At 41.4% G+C, this 18573-nt stretch overlaps 1 protein-coding gene across 1 annotated transcript in view; it reads left to right on the top strand.

Annotated features, from left to right (window-relative positions):
- The first annotated feature begins 5786 nt into the window (after positions 1 to 5786).
- Positions 5787 to 18573, top strand: part of MTMR9 (myotubularin related protein 9) — a 60532-nt gene continuing 47745 nt past the window's right edge. Inside the window, exon 1 of the mRNA XM_065907812.1 lies at positions 5787 to 6367. Within this exon, the coding sequence (XP_065763884.1) occupies positions 6186 to 6367 (182 nt within the window). The 5' untranslated portion in view covers positions 5787 to 6185. The remainder of the gene's footprint in view (positions 6368 to 18573) is intronic.

Genomic DNA, 18573 nt, shown 5'->3' with positions numbered 1-18573 from the left:
GAAACTGGCTTCCTGAATGTGAGCCCCATGGCATTTCTTTATCCTTGACCTACCTGGGCCCATTTCTTGAGGGCGGGTGTCTTCTACATCCCCACAGCCCTTGTGAGTTTGAAGTGTCCTAAAGCACAGGTTCTAAAGCTGCTGTTCTTGTGCCAATTGGCCAGTAGGCGGCAGCACTTACTCATGGCCGGCTGTGGTTCCGCCAGCCTCGAGGGCTTAGGGAAAGCGGTGCTCCTGGGCTATGCGTGAGACCGGAATGTGACAGCACAGTCACCCAAGGGAATCCATCTCCTTCCTTCTTCCTCCTTACACTTCAACCCTAGGTTAATCTCAGCTGTAAATTTGAGGTCCTGAGGGTGCTATTCTAAGAAGGGGGTGACTCTAAGGAAGGAGGCTGGATGGAGGGTGGGATGCCCACCCCACCTGAACTGGAGACCGGGGCCTTTTCTGACCTCTTTGAAAGCAGACGTTCACATCCTTTTGGGTGCACCAGGTATGTTTTAGGTGCAGGATGGCCCTGCAGATATGGGGATTGCGGTGCCATTCAGACAAGACCCCTGGAGAAGGGAATGGTAAGCCACTCCAGTATTCTTGCCTAAAGAATCCCATAGACAGAGGAGCCTGGTGGGCCACAGTCCACAGGGTTGCACAGAGTCAGACACGACTGAACGACTAACACTTTCCCACTTTTCAGACAAGACCAGACATTCCAAATCAAAGAAGGGGATTATTTGCTGATACATTCATCCCAGCTCCCTCAGCCCCACAGTCTTCTCAGTCTTCCCTGAGTCTTCTCAGGCTCCAGAGATATGACAACAGTTTAGGTACCTGAGGTTGCAGCAGAACATAGTAGGCACTTCTGTCTGTTTGGAGTGTTTTTCTTTATTTCCTTTTTATTTTTGAGGGGATATTGTCCCAGGTTCAATCCTTGGGTCGGGGAGATCCCATGGAGAAGCAAATGGCAACTCACTGCAGTATTCTTGCAGCAAAAATCCAATGGACAGAGGATCCAGGCAGGCTATGGTGAAGGGGATCACAACAGAGCCCACACTCAACTTGGGAGAATCAGAAAAAAAATGTTGCTTTTTTATGTTGTTTTAATTACATTTGTACAGCAAGAGAATGCACCTATACACATATACTTACTCTCTTTTAGATTCTCTTCCCAGATAGCTTTTGACAGAGTGTTCAGTAGAGTTCTCTCTGATCTAAGTTGGTTCTTGTTGATTCTTTATCTTATAAATAGAAGTTTGTATATGTTCAGTCCAAAGTTTGATATGGCCCCTGAATTTTTCCTTTCCTAATCCTAAAGTTTTGGGTTTTTGGTTCAGAGTCTCTCTCCCTTCTAAACATTAGTTCATTGCTCAGTATTTTTGGATTCCAGCAGGCTTCCCTGGTGGCTCAGAGGTTAAAGTGTCTGCCTGCAATACGGGAGACCCGGGTTCGATCCCTGGGTTGGGAAGATCCCCTGGAGAAGGAAATGGTAACCCACTCCAGTATTCTTGCCTGGAGAATCCCATGGATGGAGGAGCCTGGTAGGCTACAGTCCACGGGGTTGCAAAGAGTCAGACATGACTGAGCGACTTCACTTTCACTTTATAGTGAAATAATGCAATATTTGTCCTTTGCTATATGGATTATTTCATTAGTGTGACCATCTCTAGGTTGATCCCATTGCTGCAAATGGCATTACATTGTTCATTTCCATAGCTGAGTCATAATTCCATTCTCTTTTGATACCAGGAGTCTCATCCCTTCATCTGTCATTGGTCATTTTATTATTTGCCCATTTTGCCATTTGTAAATAGTGATGCCATGAATGTTGTGCAAGCATGTTTTCCAATTTGAATTTCTGGAGGATGGTGCCCAGAGATGGTATTTCTAGATGGTCTGGTGGCACTCTTTCTGGTTTATTAACCAACCTCTGTGGTCTTCTCCATCCGGCTCTACCAATTTACATTTCCCCCAGCAGTGTAGGAGGGTTCCCTTTGCTCCAGACTCTGTCCAGAATTTTCTCCTTGGAGACGTGTTCACAATGACCCTTCTGACTGCTGTCAGAGGCAACCTTGTTGCAGTTTTGATTTGCCTTCCTGTAATCACTGGAGATGTAGAACTTGTCTCCATGTGCTTTGGTTGAAAGAGTGTGAGTAAAGTGTAAGGTTGGAAGTCAGCTTCCTGAAAGTGGGCCCCGTTTGGAATTTTTATCCCTGACCTACTGGGGCTGGTTTTTTGAGGGCAGGTGTATTTTTACATCCCCAGAGGCCTTGTGAGTTTGAAGCACCGTGACGCACAGTTTCACAAGTTGGAAGTGTTCAGACCTCTTCCCACGTAGATTCTCACATTCTTTAGGTGCACCGATGTGCTCTAGGCTCACGATGGCCCACCGTGATCTTGAGATTGTTTTGCCAATCCGAAGGGGCTAGGCACTACAGTCAAAGAGGGAGTCATTTCCTGGTACATCCCTTTTAGGTCCTTGGTGACAGATCACTGCAGTCTTGTCTCCCAGCCTTATCAGGCTCGAGAGATATGAAAATAGCTCAGGGTCCCAAGGTTGCAGTGGAATATAGTAGACACCTCTTTCTCTTTTAGATTTGACCCTTAGAGGACCAACAGTTAAGATCTAAAATTGTCTCCACGCTTGGAGTTCAACCCAGAGAAGATGTAACTTTCTAATAGTTTCTAGTATTTCATAATAGCAACACAATATGATTTTGAAAGTATTTTTTATTCACCAGCAAGAAGATTTTATACCTTTATGGAATGTTAAGCATTTTTTAATGTAATTTCAGAATGGTCTTTTCATAGGCTTCCCCCTCAGGAAAACTAAAAGAAAAAGGTCATGCCTTCTGTGAAGAGTTTTTCCCTACCTAAAAGACCCCATTAAACTGGACAGGTGTCTAGGCTACACCCCTCTCAAGTGATACCTTCTCCATAAAACCTTTCCCAATTCTTCACTCTTGCGGATGATTTTCCCTTCTTCAAGTGGTAGTTTTTATGATGAACCACATGATGGAAGGACAACAAAAATCGCCAAATTTTAAAAAAGACGATAAGTCATTTCCCCTCATGCTCTTTTGTCTGTTGGTTCCTACTTTTCCATTGGAGACAAGCAACAAAAACTGGACTCTCAGCTTTAACTATCATAAGGGCTTTGTCTTAAGCAGAGTTTTAGGTCATGAACATTTTAAGGAGGGCAAGGTCAAGTGTTGAGTGATCTGATAAGAATTCAGGCAATTTATTTTGTCTTTTCTCTGAGATTTAAGCCAACTCACTGTTCTTAGGTACTATATGGTGAAGATTTCAAAGCTTAATGAAGTGCCAGTAGACTGAAAGGGACTTAAACCCTTGCATATATTCCCTCTAATTTCCTATTTAGCATGAAAATGTTAGTTTAAAAAGAGAAAAAATAAATAAAGATAAAATAAAAAGAGAGACACCAAGCGTGGAGAAATTACTGGAGCAAATTTCTGGCATAGTTTAGGTGTCTGAAAGTAGTTCAGTTAGATTGTATTTAATGAGGATCAAAATAGTAGTGACCAAAGACCAATGCCTTGAATTTCGTAGACCTAGACTGAAGTCACTTCTGCTATAGATTAACTGTGTTTACCCATTTACTTGAGTTTTACAAGATTTGAGTTTACAAAATTTACTTGAGTTTATGCATGGAACAGGACTAATTAATGACTCAGATAATCATGATGATGTAATCACTCACTTAGAGCCAGACATCCTGAAATGTGAAGTCAAGTGGGCCTTTGAAAGCATCACTATGAATAAAGCTAGTGGTGGTGATAGAATTCCAGTTGAGCTATTTCAAATTCTAAAAGATGATGCTGTGAAAGTGCTGCACTCAATATGCCAGCAAATTTGGAAAACTCAGCAGTGGCCACAGGACTGGAAAAGGTTAGTTTTCATTCCAATCCCCAAAAAAGGCAATGCCAAAGAATGCTCAAACTACCGCACAATTGCACTCATCTCACACACTAGTAAAGTAATGCTCAAAATTCTCCAAGCCAGGCTTCAACAGTATGTGAACTCTGAACTTCCAGATGTTCAAACTGGTTTTAGAAAAGGCAGAGGATCCAGAGATCAAACTGCCAGCATCCACCAGATCATCAAAAAGGCAAAAGAGTTGAAGAAAAACATCTATTTCTGCTTTATTGACTATGCCAAAGGCTTTGACTGTGTGGATCATAATAAACTATGGAAAGTTCTTCAAGAGATGGGGATACCAGACCACCTGACCTGCCTCATGAGAAATCTGTATGCAGGTCAGGAAGCAACAGTTAGAACTGGACATGGAACAACAGACTGGTTCCAAATTGGGAAAGGAGTACGCCAAGGCTGTATATTGTCACCCTGCTTACTTAACTTCTATGCAGAGTACACCTTGAGAAACATTGGGCTGGATGAAGCATAAACTGGAATCAAGATTGCTGGGAGAAATATCAATAACCTCAGATATGCAGGTGACACCACCCTTATGGCAGAGAGTGAAGAAGAACTAAAGAGCCTCTTGATGAAAGTGGAAGAGGAGAGTGAAAAAGTTGGGTTAAAGCTCAACATTCAGAAAACTAAGAGCATGGCATCCAGCCCCATCACTTCATGGCAAATAGATGGAGAAACAGTGGAAACAGTGACAGACTTTATTTTGGGAAGCTCAAAAATCACTGCAGATGGTAACTGCAGCCATGAAATTAAAACACACTTGCTTCTTGGAAGGAAGGAAAGTTATGACCAACCTAGAGAGCATATTGAAAAGCAGAGACATTACTTTGTCAACAAAGGCCATGGTTTTTCTAGTAGTCATGTATGGATGTGAGAGTTGGACTATAAGAAAGCTGAGCGCCGAAGAATTGATGCTTTTGAACTGTGGTGTTGGAGAAGACTCTTTGAGAGTCCCTTGAACTGCAAGGAGATCCAACCAAAGGAGATCCAAGTAAAGATCAGTCCTGAGTGTTCATTGGAAGGACTGATGCTGAAGCTGAAACTCCAATACTTTGGCCAACTGATGCCAAGAGCTGACTCATCTGAAAAGACCCTGATGCTGGGAAAGATTGAAGGCGGGAGGAGAAGGGGACGACAGAGGATGAGATGGCTGGATGGCATCACCGACTCAATGGACATGAGTTTGAGTAAACTCCGGGAGTTGGTGATGGAGAGGGAGGCCTGGCCTGCTGCAGTCCATGGGGTCGCAAAGAGTCGGACACGACTGAGTGACTGAAGTGAATTGAACTGAGGATTAATTACTCCCTTTTCTGAGCATGTGTATATTTCTATCTATGTTTTCTCATAGGCGTTTGTATGCTTTTCCCCTTTCTTGGTCAAGGTCCCAGCGCGTTTGCGCTGGCCCTGTGTGACTGTGCGTGTCCAGCCGGCTCCTCCCTTACATCTGGTCCCTTCTTTGTGCTCACAGTCACCTCCTCAATCCCAAATGTTACCTCTTCACGGCGAAAGGATGAAAATCGCCAAAATTTACTGCAACCCCACTCGCTGAATAGGGATTACTGCTCAAGTGGAGGCAGGCAGGTCAGGGACCTGCTCTCGTCGTTCCTTTTTCTCCTGTATTTTCTCATACGGAATATTTGTAGGAGTAGCGGGCGCAGCAGGGGGCATGAAGGCAGAGCTTTTTCTGGTAGGAACACAAATCTTCGACTCCTGCTGTGCTTCCGGAGACATTCTCTTCGCACCCAGGCGGGGACTGATTTCTGGGTCGGACTGTCCCGTCTTTCCTGTTTTCAGTCCATCGCTTCCGCCCGGAGTTGCTTTAAGTTCCCGCTGTGAGTAGCTACTTCCGCCAGGAGTCCTTAGCGTCTTGGACTTGGAAAGTGGCCCTGGGGCGGCCTCCTCCTTCTCTCAGCCTGGCTACCCAAAGCCAGATCTCAAGGTGGAGGCGGCAGCGTCTGGGCCTGTCACAGAGCGTTCTTTTTGCCCAAGTCCTGGGCCTGAGGTTACATAGAGGTGCGGGAGAGGTGCCCAGCCTGGCCCAGCCCGGGCCTTCCCCGGGCCAGTGACAGTGGCCAGAGGCCTCGCCGCGCCCACCGCAGCCTGGGGCGGGGCGCGGCCTCGCAGCCCGGTCCCGCCCCTGCTGCCTGCTGGGCGCGGGGCCAGCGCAGCCCGGGAGCGGTGGGACCGTTTTGCACCTCCGGGACTCTGCAGTCCCCTGGCTCCGGCCGCTGGAGAACATGGAGTTTGCCGAGCTGATCAAGACCCCTCGGGTGGATAATGTCGTGCTGCACCGACCTTTCTATCCGGCCGTCGAGGGGACCCTGTGTCTGACTGGCCACCACCTGATCCTCTCCTCCCGGCAGGACAACACAGAGGAGCTGTGGCTTCTCCATTCAAACATCGACGCCATCGACAAGCGGTGAGTGCTGGTCCCATCCATCCCCTGCTGTGCGCGCAACTCGGATGCTCGTTTGCGGAAACCCGTCCTAGCGTTTTCCTTGTGTCCCCTCGCCCAGCCAGTCAGCGGAACGACCCTCGCTGTGGCCTAGACTGAGGATTTGCGTTTTAGAAAGCTGAAACCATCCAGTTGAGATACCGGGTTTCCATTCAGTCTGGGTTACCGTGTGGTTGTTACTGATTATCATTTTTGGTACATAACACTGTTTGGATGGATTTCTAACGTTTTCATTTTAAATTTCTTTTTCTTGCACCGTCATATTCCTTGAATGTTAATTTTCCATCTTAGTTCATAAAATTGTGAGTGAATGTGATTACAAAGTCTTGCAACTTAGTGTCTAAATTCCACAAACCCTTCTCCCCTCCTCTCCGAAATGTTCAGTTTATCATATTTAACTTGTTTCTTACCTTCTGGATCATCAATTTAAGACTTCCCATTTTGGAAGATTAGTGTGTGTTTTATTTTCTTTACTCTCCTGTGCTTTTGCAAAGAACAGAATAGGCTCATAAACAAAGGTATTAACTAATTGACTTTTTTTTTTCTTTTTTTTTTGCACCCCAGGCTTTCTTTCCAGGGTAGTGTCTCAAGAGGCTAAAAGTTATAGTTCATCTGTAGTCAAAATTACCATTTCCCCAATGGTTTTGTGTACTTTAGCCAGAAGGTAAGTTGGTCATCCAGCTTACACTAAAGTGTAAATAAATGACAATAGTTTTTTTGGTTACCTCTCAGGAGAATTTGGAGGTGAAGAAGATTCCCAAAGTGGTTATGCCTTAAAAGAAAATTATTTCTACTAGGAAAGTTAAACAGTATGAGTGAAGTGATGATAGATTTATTTTCAAGCAGCAGACTCCTGTTTGACTCCTGAGATCAGCCTCTACTATGTAAAAGTTTTCCGTGTTCCCTTTTTGCCTTGGTGGTGGTGGTGGTTTAGTCACTCAATCAAGTCCGACTCTTTAAACCCCATGGACTGTAGCCCACTAGGCTCCTCTGTCCATGAGATTTTTCAGGCAAGAATACTGGAGTGGATTGCCATTTCCTTCTCCTGGGATCTTCAAGACCCGGGGATGGAGCCTTCATCTCCTGCATTGTAGACAGATTCTTTATAGCTGAGCCACCAGGGAAGACCCCTTAGTCTGTCGTGTGTGGCAATCCTTGTTCTGACCCAAATCTACTTTTCCCTGTTCAGTTCTTGCCATTCTCTTTCCTGAACCGTTTTTCCCAGTCAGTCCTCACTTTTCATGGCAGTTCATCCATGTCCTGCATTCTCTTACGTCTGTATTTTACTGACGCTCTTCCTTCTGCCAGGAATGCTTGCTCCTCCCAAATTTGTCAAACATTCATTGAATGCCTTATGTTTCCAACATTTTGTGAAACATTAAAGACAGTACGATGAATAAAATATAGCTCTTGCCTTGCAGGAGGTTTATAGGCTATCATCCAGCCATTACTCATCTTATCAATAGTCAGTTTAACCATTTCAATCTGCCACCCCTTTCACACAACTAGAAGTAATTCCCCTCCCCTTGAAATCCTATAGCTCTTTATATGTCTTTCATAAATATTTGTTAAAATTTGTGTTTTGATAGTTACGTATGTGTTAGCTCCTTGAAGCCAGGGCAGGAATTTGGTTAATTCTTATCTCATTCAAAGCTCCTATCTGTGACTTGGGCAGATAGGCCCTTAGGAAATAAAAGACTTAACCACTGAGTGGAAAGTGGTGACACAGAATACAAATTAGCATTTCTCCATGCCATCAGCTCTTTTCTTTCTTTTTTATCTCTTTCTGTGGTTTGTTTTCTGTTTGTCATTTCGTGTTTACCTAATATTTAGCACATGCTGGGCCTGGTTGGGCTTAAATGCATGTTTAAGATAGGACCTTTTAATCTGTTAGTAGAAAATTGACAGATTGTACACGCTTTTACCTGGGAAGCAGCATGATGTAATGGAACCAGCCTGAGCTAGGTGGTGAAATCTGAGTTTGTTAAGTTGTTGCTTTCAGAAAAGAGTTACTTCCTTGTGTCTTCTGTATGGTGAGCACTGCCTGGGCTGTGGACATGCAGTGGGGCTGAGACAGATGAGGCGCTTGTATACTGGGGAGGAGATGGACATTCAAATAAATCAACAAATAAATACATAACAGTATCAGCTAATAAGTGCCAGGAAGGACAAAAAGGGAGATGTGAGGGTGGAGAATGCCTGGAGGCAGTGTGTTTAGAAGGAATGTTTGAGAGGACAAGTGACTTTTGAATTAATGAAGGGAGGAAGCCTGCCCTGAATATCGGAGGAAGGAGCACTGCAGCCAAGCTCCAGCGGAAGGGAATGCGAATGCAGAGACTTGAGACAGGAGCCTGCCTGGCGAGTGGGAAAAAGAACAAAGGCCAGTGTGGCAGGAGGGCCGTGAGCGCGGGTTAGGGGCTAGGGGCACCGGGGGGCCACGGAAACTGGTTGGAAGGGTCAGCAGTGGCCAGGTCATGGAGGGCCTGGGACGCCACTGTGATGGTTTTCATGGGAGGCCTTGGAGAGCTGAAAGCATGAAAGTGTAGCAGTTGATAGACTTCTTGAAGATGTTTCTGGTCATTGGCAGAAAATGGGTGGTAGAAGGGCAAGAGTGTTAGCAGAAGACCCAGGTGGACTGTTGGGTAGTTCAGGGAGAAGATGACAGTGACTTAGGAGTGGACGCAGAAGTAGTGTAATCAACAGTGGTCAGCTTTGAGGGGCACTTGAATGAATGTATTAATTTTTGGCTGTACTGGGTCTTCAGTGTTGCCCCTGGGCTACTCTTGGTTGCGGTGCCCTGGCTTCCCCATGGCGTCTCCTGTTGCGGAGCATGGACTCTGGGGCACACGGGCTTCAGTAGTTGCAGTGCTTAAGCTTCGTTGCTCTGGGGCGCTTGGAATCTTCCCAGACCAGGTATGGAAACCGTGGCCCCTGCAGTGGAAGGCCGCTTCTTAACCACTGAACCAGCAGGGAAGTCCTGGGTGTATTTCGAAGGTTTAGCTGCTGTGAATTTGTGAATGGGCTGTGAGGAAGAGCAGGAGTGAAACTGACCCCTTCATCCTGCCTCTCATTAGTTAGGTGTCCTTGGGCGAACTGCTGAACCTCCCCGAACCTCAGTGCTTCCACGTGAGGAAGACAGGCCCTCTCATATCCAGTATTAGCTTACATTTGAATCTTTGACATGCTTGAATATGTCTGTGTACAGTGCACACAGAATTTTATTTAATCCCTTCCGCAGACGAGGTTGTACACAAGTTTTACAATTATACTTATTTTTTATTTTTATGGTAGAAAGTTGAGTTACTCCTACTTGGTTGATGACTCATCATTTTCATGATTGGTTCATTACAAAGTCTTTTTTGTTTTTTTTTTTTAGTGTTCTTCAGCCCTAATTTTCTCTTTCCACTTTGTCCTCGAGCACTACAGGCACCTATGTCAAGTGTTACAACTTGTCCTCAGATGTATGTACATCACTGTCAACTATAGAGCACTGTTGGTGTAGGTGTGCACACATGTGCGTGTGTGAGTTTAATTTACCGAAGCAGGATTATGTCGTGGAGCTTGTTCTGTTTCTCAGCATTCTAACTCAGCGCTCTTTTTCCAGGCTCTCTTCATATTGCTGGGTGTACATCTGTCTCACTGCTTCTGACTGCAGCGTTAAGTTCCAAAGTGCCTGGGCTGCGCTGGGCTTAGGCGCTCAGTTGTGTCTGACTGTTTGTGACCCTGTGGACGTAGCCCGCCATCCAGAGTGCCTACACTGCTTTACTTATCTCACCCTCTGGATGATCTCCAGCTCCCTACAATCTAACAGCTCTGGTAAACGTCCTCACTCAGGTCCCTTTAGCGTCTTCAGCCGAGTTTCTCTGAGACTGTGCCTAGGGTGGGCTCAGCCAGAACGCAGAGAATGCCAGATAGCTCTCCAAAATGCCTGTTCCACTTTGCCCTCCCAGCATGATTCTTTTTTTTTCTTTTTTTTCCATTTATTTGTATTAGTTGGAGGCTAATTACTTTACAATATTGTAGTGGTTTTTGCCATACATTGACATGAATCAGCCATGGATTTACATGTGTTCCCCATCCCGATCCCCCCTCCCACCTCCCTCTCCACCCGATCCCTCTGGGTCTTCCCAGTGCACCAGGCCCGAGCACTTGTCTCATGCATCCAACCTAGGCTGGTGATCTGTTTAACCCTTGATAGTATACATGTTTCGATGCTGTTCTCTCGAAATATCCCACCCTAGCCTTCTCCCACAGAGTCTAAAAGTCTGTTCTGTACATCTATGTCTATTTTTCTGTTTTACATATAGGGTCATCGTTAACCATCTTTCTAAATTCCATATATATGCATTAGTATACTGTATAGGTTTTTATCTTTCTGGCTTATTTCACTCTGTATAATGGGCTCCAGTTTCATCCATCTCATTAGAATTGATTCAAATGAATTCTTTTTAATGGCTGAGTAATATTCCATAGTGTATATGTACCACAGCTTCCTTATCCATTCGTCTGCTGATGGACATCTAGGTTGCTTCCATGTCCTGGCTACTATAAACAGTGCTGCGATGAACACTAGGGTGCATGTGTCTCTTTCAGATCTGGTTTCCTCAGTGTGTATGCCCAGAAGTGGGATTGCTGGGTCATATGGCAGTTCTATTTCCAGTTTTTTAAGAAATCTCCACACTGTTCTTCATAGTGGTTGTACTAGTTTGCATTCCCACCAACAGTGTAACAGGGTTCCCTTTTCTCCACACCCTCTCCAGCATTTATTGCTTGTAGACTTTTGGATAGCAGCCATCCTGACTGGCGTGTAATGGTACCTCATTGTGGTTTTGATCTGCATTTCTCTGATAATGAGTGATGTTGAGCATCTTTTCATGTGTTTGTTAGCCATCTGTATGTCTTCTTTGGAGAAATGTCTGTTTAGATCTTTGGCCCATTTTTTGATTGGGTCATTTATTTTTCTGGAATTGAGCTGCAGGAGTTGCTTGTATATTTTTGAGATTAATCCTTTGTTTGTTGCTTCATTTGCTATTATTTTCTCCCAATCTGAGGGCGTCTTTTTACCTTGCTTATAGTTTCCTTTGTTGTGCAAAAGCTTTTAAGTTTCATTAGGTCCCATTTGTTTATTTTTGCTTTTATTTCCAATATTCTCAGCATGATTCTTATTTCTCCCACATTCCTGCCAACATTTGGTATTGTTGTCCTTCAAGCTTTTGCCAGTATGATGACTGGGAAATAGTGTCTCTTTTGTTTTAATTTGTGCTTCTGTCATTACCAGTGAGTTTAAGTATTTCTTAGTAGAGTGTGAATGCAGAGACTTGAGGCAGGAGCATGGCTGGCATGTAGGAGGAGGAAGGAAGGCCGGTGTGGCAGGAGGGCAGGGAGCACAGGGTAGAGGCTGTGGGGATTGGGAGACTGCAGTGACTGTGGTCGGCGGGGCCAGCAGTGGCCAAATTGTGGGACCGGATATGCCCACTGTGATGGTTTTCATGGGGAGCCTTGGAGAGCTGAAAGCATGAAAGTGTAGCCGTTGATAGACTTCTAGAAGATGATTCTGGTTCCTGGTAGAAAATAGATTGTAGAGGGCAATGATTTGTTAGCAAATCATTAAATTTTTTTTTTTTTTTTGCCTTTCTGTGGATTGCCTGTGAATTTCCGTGGCCCACTTTTAAAAACTGGGTTTTTCTTTTTTTTTTTTTTTTTCCGGCCAGTTCCTTATAGATACTAATTTTTCACTTAGACATTACACATATCTTCTCCATATATCTCACCCATTTGTTGACTCTTGGGTGGTGTCCTTTGTTAAAGAGAAGTCTTTGATTTTAATGCAGAGTTTATCAATACTTTGTGGTTTGTGCTTTTTAAGTATTACTTAAGTCCTTCTTTATTTCAGGATTACTAGGATATTCTCCTAGATTTTCTTCCATGTTATCTTTATACTTTTACCCTTCATTTTTAGATCTTCAATCCATTTGGATTGAAGTGTGATTCAAGTGTGATAAGAATCCAACCTTGTTTTTTTCCTCCATACAGCAAGTCAGTTTTCCTAAAACCATCATCTAACCTATCCTTGACTGATTTTTCATACATCAAGTGGTTTTATGCATATATGTGTGTGTAATATATAAAGCTTTGGCTGCACCCCATAAGTTTTGTAATATTGTGTTTTTGTTTTCACATTCTGTCTGTACTTTATAATTTCCCTTGTGATTTGCTCTTTGCTCTGTTGGTTATTTTAAAATGTATTAATTTTCACAATTTGAGAGTTTTTAATTGGAGTATAATTGCTTTACAGTGTTGTGTTAATTACTGCTGAACAACAACATAAATCAGCTTTAAGCATCTGTATGTCCCCTACCTCTTGAGTCCCTCCCGCCCCCATCCTCCCCCTCTGGGTCCTGGCAGAGCACCACGCTGAGCTCCTTGTGTTATTCAGCAGCTTTCTGCTAGCTGTCCATTTCACCCTAGTGGTGATCCGTGTCAGCTGTACTCTCGGTTTGTCCCACCCTCTTTCCCCCTGCTGTGTCCAAAAAGTCAGTCTCTACCTCATCATCTCTATTCCTGCCCTGTGACTAGGTACCATTGTTCTAGATTCTATATATATGCATTAGTATGCAATATTTGTTTTTCTCTTTTCTGACTTAACTTCACTCAGTATGACAGACTCTAGGTTCATCCACATCACTACAAATGACCCAGTTTCATTCCTTTTTATGGCTGAATAATATTCCGTTGCATATATGTACACATTTTCTTTGTTCATTGATCTGTTGGTGTCCAGGCTATTGCAGATAATGCTGCAGTGAACATTGGGGTATGTGTGTTTTTTTTGAATTATGATTTTCTCAGGGTATATGCCCAGTAGTGGGATTGCTGGATCATATGGTAGTTTTATTCCTAGTTTCTTAAAGAACCTCCATACTGTTTTCCATAGTGGTTTTATCAGTTTACATTCCCATCAACAGGGCATCCACATCCTCTCCATTTATGGTTAGTAGATTTTTTTATAATGGCCAGTCTTACTGGTGTGTGTCATTACAGTTTTGATTTGCTTTTTTATAATACTGAGTGATGTTGAGCATCATTTCATGTGTTTGTTGGCCATCTGTATGTCTTCTTTGAAGAGACTTCTATTTAAATTTTTTGCCCATGTTTTTATTGGGTTGTTTTTTTGAAACTGAGCCTTATAAGCTACTTGTATATTTTGGGGATTAAGCCTTTGTCAGTTGCTTTGTTTGCAGTTATTTTCTCTGATTCTGAGAATTGTCTTTTTGTCTTGTTTATGGTTTCCTTTGCTGTGCAAAAACTTTTAAGTTTAATTATATCCTATTTGTTTATTTTTATTTTTGTTACTCTAGAAGGTGTGGGTCAAGGGAATCTTGCTGTGATTTATGTCAAAGAGTGTTCTGCCCTTTTTTTTTTTTTTCTCCTCTAAGAGTTTTACAGTGTCTGGCCTTATATTTAGTTCTTTAATCCATTTTGATTTTATTTTTGAGTAGGGTTTTAGAAAGTGTTCTCATTTCATTCTTTTACATGTAGCTGTCCAGTTTTCCCAACACCATTTATTGAAGAGAAGGTCTTTCCTCCATTGTATATTTTTGCCTCCTTTGTCAAAGATAAGGTGCCCATAGGTGCATGGGTTTATCTCTGGGCTTCCTATTTAGCTACATTGATATTTCTGTTTTTGTGCTATTACTATACTCTGTTGATTACTATGGCTTTGTAGTATAGTCTGAAGTCAGGAAGCTTGATTACTCCAGCTCTGTTTTTCTCTCTCAAGATTGCTTTGGCTCTTGAGGGTTTCCATACAAGTTGTAAAATTTTCTGTTCTAGATCTGTGAAAAATGCCATTGGTAATTTGATAGCGATTGAATTGAATGTGTAGATTGCTTTGGGTCATTTTCACAATATTCTTCTAATCCAAGAACATGTGCTGTGTGTCTATCTGTTTGTATCATCTTTGATTTTTTTCATGATTGTCTTATACTTTTTTGTGTACAGGCGTTTGTCTCCTTAGGTAGGTTTATTCCTAGGTATTTTATTCTTTTTGTTGCAATGATAAATGGGATTGTTTCCTTAATTTCTCTTTGTGAGTGTATAAGGATGCAAGGGATTTCTATGTATTAATTTTGTATTCTGTGACTGTATTAAATTCATTGATTAGCTCTAGTAGTTTTCTGGTGGCATCTCTAGGATTTTCTTTGTATAGTATCATGTCATTTGCAAACAGTGACACTTTTACTTCTTTTTCAGTTTGTATTCTTTTTATTTCTTTCTCTTTGATTGCCATGGCTAGGACTTCCAAGACTATGTTATAATAGTCGCAAGAATCCACACTCTTGTGTCTTTCCTCATCTTAGGGGAAATGCTTTCAGTTTTTCACCATTGACCAAGTTGTTTGCTGTGGATTTGTTGTATATGGCCTTTATTATGTTGAGGGAGACTCCCTCTATGCCCACGTTCTAGAGAGTTTTAATCATAAGTAGGTGTTTAATTTTGTCTTTCCCTGCATCTATCAAAATATTATCATATGGTTTTTATCTTTCAATTTGTTAATATAGTATGTCACTTGGATTGATTCATGTATATTGAAGAATCCTTGTAACCATGAGATAAACCCCACTTGATCATGGTGTATGATCCTTTTTAATGTGATGTTGGATTCTGTTTGGTAGTGTTTTGTTGAGAATTTTTGCATCTATGTTCATCAGTGATATTGGCCTGTAATTTTCTTTTTTGTGTGTGATATCTTTGGTTTCTGTATCAGGGGAATGGTGGCCTACTGGAATGAGTTTGAAAGTTTTCTTTTGTCTGCAATTTTTGGGAAGAGTTTAAGAAGGCTAGGTGTTAGCTCGTCTTTAAATGTTTGATATTAAGAGAATTCTCCTGGGAAGCAATCTGGCCTTGTGCTTTTGTTTGTTGGAAGATTTTTGATCATAGTTTTTTTTATTAATTTGTCTCAGTTGGGTCTTAGTTGCAGCATGTGAGATCTAGTTCTTGATAAGGGATCGAACCCCTGGCTACCTGCGTTGGGGCTGCGAGTCTTAACCCATGAACCAGCAGGGAAGTCCTGATCATAGTTTTGATTTCACTTCTTATGATTGATCTGTTTGTATTTTCTCTTTCTGGTTCAGTCTTAGAAGGTTGTACTTTTCTAAGAATTTATACATTTCTTCCAAGTTGTCCATATTGGCATATAGCTGCTCAAAGTAGTCTCTTATGACTTTTTACTTTGCAGTGTCAGTTGTAATCTCCTTTTTCATATTTCTACGTTTACTGATTTGAGTCTTATTCCCTTTTTCCTTAAGGAATCTAGCTGATGGTTTTTCTATTTTATCTTCTCAAAAAAAACAACTTTCAGTTTTATTGATCTTTGCTGTTGTTTTCTTCATTTCTTTTCCATTTATTTCTGCCATGATCTTTATGATTTCTTTCCTTCTGCTAACTTTTTGTTGAGGGGGTTCTTCCTTTTCTGATTGCTTTGGGTGTAAGGCCAGGATATTTATTTGATGTTTTAATTGAGGTAGGGTTGTACTCTGTAAAATCCCCTCTTGGAACTGCTTTCTCTGCAGCAGAGTTTCTCTTGTCATTTGTTTCTTGGCACTTTTTTATTTCCTGTCTGATTTCATCAGTGGTCTCTCAGTTATTTACAAGGATATTGTTTAGCCTCTGTATATTTGTATTTTTTTTTTTACAGTTATTTTTCCCCCCCTGTAATTGATACCTAATCTCTTAGCATTGTGGTTGGGAAAGATGCTTGATATGATTTCAGTTTTCTTAAATTTACTGAGGTTTGGGTTTTGTTACTGATTTCTGACTTAATCCCCTATGGTCAGAGAAAACACTTTGTATAATGTCTATCTTTTTTTTTTTTACCATACTCTGTGGCATGCAGGATCTTAGTTCCCCCACCAGGGATTGAACCCGTGCCCCCTGCAATGGAAGGGCAAAGTCTTAACCACTGGACTGCCAGGAAAGCCCCCATATCTGTCTTTTTAAATATCTTGAGACTTGATTTGTGGCCTAATAGACAGTCTATCCTGGAAAATTTTCTGTGTGTGTTTATCCTGTTGGGTAGCATGTGTATATCTGCTTGGTCTAGTTAGTTTAAAGTTAGTTTATTGTATTAAGTCCTCTGTTTCCTTGTATATATCTGTTTGTTCTGTCCATTATTGTGAGTGAGGTGTTAAGGTATCTATTATTGTAGAACTACTTCTCCATTTACTTCTGTCAGATTTTGCTTCATATATTTGATTTTCATTAGATGTGTAAATGTTTATAATTGTTATACTTTCCTGTTGTGTTGAACCTTTTATTAGTAGATAATGTCCCTTGTCTCTCATAACCATTTTTTTATTTATAAGCTATTTTTTCTAATATTAGTAAACTCTTTCCTTGCTATCTTCTGGTTGTTGTTTGCTTGGAATATCTTTTCCTACCATCCCTTCAGTTTCAACTTGTCTATATCTTTGGATCACAAATGTGTCTCTTATGAGAGTGTATAGTTGGATCATATGTTTTTATCCATTCTGACAATGTCTGTCCTTTAATTGAAGAGTTTAATCCTCTTGCATTTAGGTTAATTATTTGTCATTGTGCTATTTGTTCTGTATATGCCTTAAAGCCTTTTGGTCCCTCATCTCCTGCATTAATGTCTTTTATTGTGTATAGTTGCTTTTATGGCAATGAAATGTTTAAAATTTTTTCATTTATTTTTGTGTTTATTCTATGGCTGTTTTCTTTAAGGTTACCATGGGTATTAAATTTAACATCCTACAGTTAAAGTACTCTAATTTGAATTTGTACCAACTTCATTTCAAAAAATATAGAAAGTCTACTCCTTTATAGCTCTGTCCCCATCCCTTTCCATACATGTCATAAAATTATATCTTCATGCTTTGAGCCTGAGGGCATAATCTATTTCTTTAAAATGTTATTAGTCTCTTAAGTCATGTATAAAATAAAACATGCAGTTACAGCCCATAGTTACATAATACTGCCTTTATAATTGCCCATGTATTTACCTTTTTGAAATCTTATTTCTTCATATAGCTTCAGGTTACTGTCTAGTGCCCTCTTACTTAGTTCACTTTGCCAGACTCCCATGAGTGTAACTTGTAGAGCAAGTCTAGTGGTCAGAGACTCCCTCAGCTTTTGTTATCTGGGAATGCCTTAATTTCTCCCTCACTTTTGAGGGACAGTTTTGCAGGCTATCAGATATGTAGTTGACAGTTTTTCCTTTAACACTTGGAATATATTAGCCATCTGTCTTTTGGGTCTTGAGTTCTTGTTGTGGGGCTCTCTGAGTTTATCTTACTTGAACTGCATTGAGCTTCTTGTTTATAGTCACGTCTTCCATCAGATTTGAGAAATTTTCAACCATTGTTTTTGCAGATGTTCACTCTGCCCTCTTCTCTGTCTTTTGTTTCTGTAACTCCCACTCTGTGTGTGTTGGTCGGCCTTTTGGTATCTCATAGGTCCCTTAGGTTCTGTTCATTTTTCTTGCATCTTTTTTCTTTCTGTTCTTCACACTTGACAATTTCCATTGTCTTATCTTTTAATCTTCAAGTTTGCTAATTTTTTTCTTCTGCCTCTTGGGAATCTGCTTTTGAATCCCTCTTGTGAACTTTTCATTTCAGTTCTTAAAACTTTTAAACTCCAGAATGTTTTGATTTCTTTTTAGGTTTTATCTCTTTATCAATGTTTCCATTTTGTTTACACATATTATATTCTTGACTTTACCCACATTTTCCTTTAGCTTTTTGAGCATCTTTAAGAGTATTATTTTAGTGTTTGTCTAATACGTCATCTTCCATCAAGTCTTTTTCAAAGACAGTTTCTGTTGATTTATTTTCACCTTTTGAATGGGCCATGCTCCCATGCTCTCCTGTTTATTTTTCTGCTTTGTGATTTTTTTTTTCTCTACTCAACACTGGACACTTGAACCTAATAAGGTGGTAACTCTGGAGATCAGATTTTCCCTCTTCCTTGGAGTTTGATGTTTTTTTGTTTTGGGGGGGTTTCTTTTGTTTACTGTTTTTGTTTTTTTGACTGTTAGGGGATGTCTCGATGCCAAGAATCAGCCTGAGTATAAAGTTAAGGTTTTCTCAGGTCTTTGCTGAGTCTGGGTTTGTTCAGCCAGTTACTTCTTAATTTTACCTAAATGAACA

The sequence above is a fragment of the Muntiacus reevesi genome, chromosome 17 (genome assembly GCF_963930625.1).
Source record: "Muntiacus reevesi chromosome 17, mMunRee1.1, whole genome shotgun sequence".
Taxonomy (NCBI): Eukaryota; Metazoa; Chordata; class Mammalia; order Artiodactyla; family Cervidae; genus Muntiacus; species Muntiacus reevesi.
Note: the sequence above shows the minus strand (reverse complement) of the source record. Positions and strands in the feature narration are given on the sequence as shown.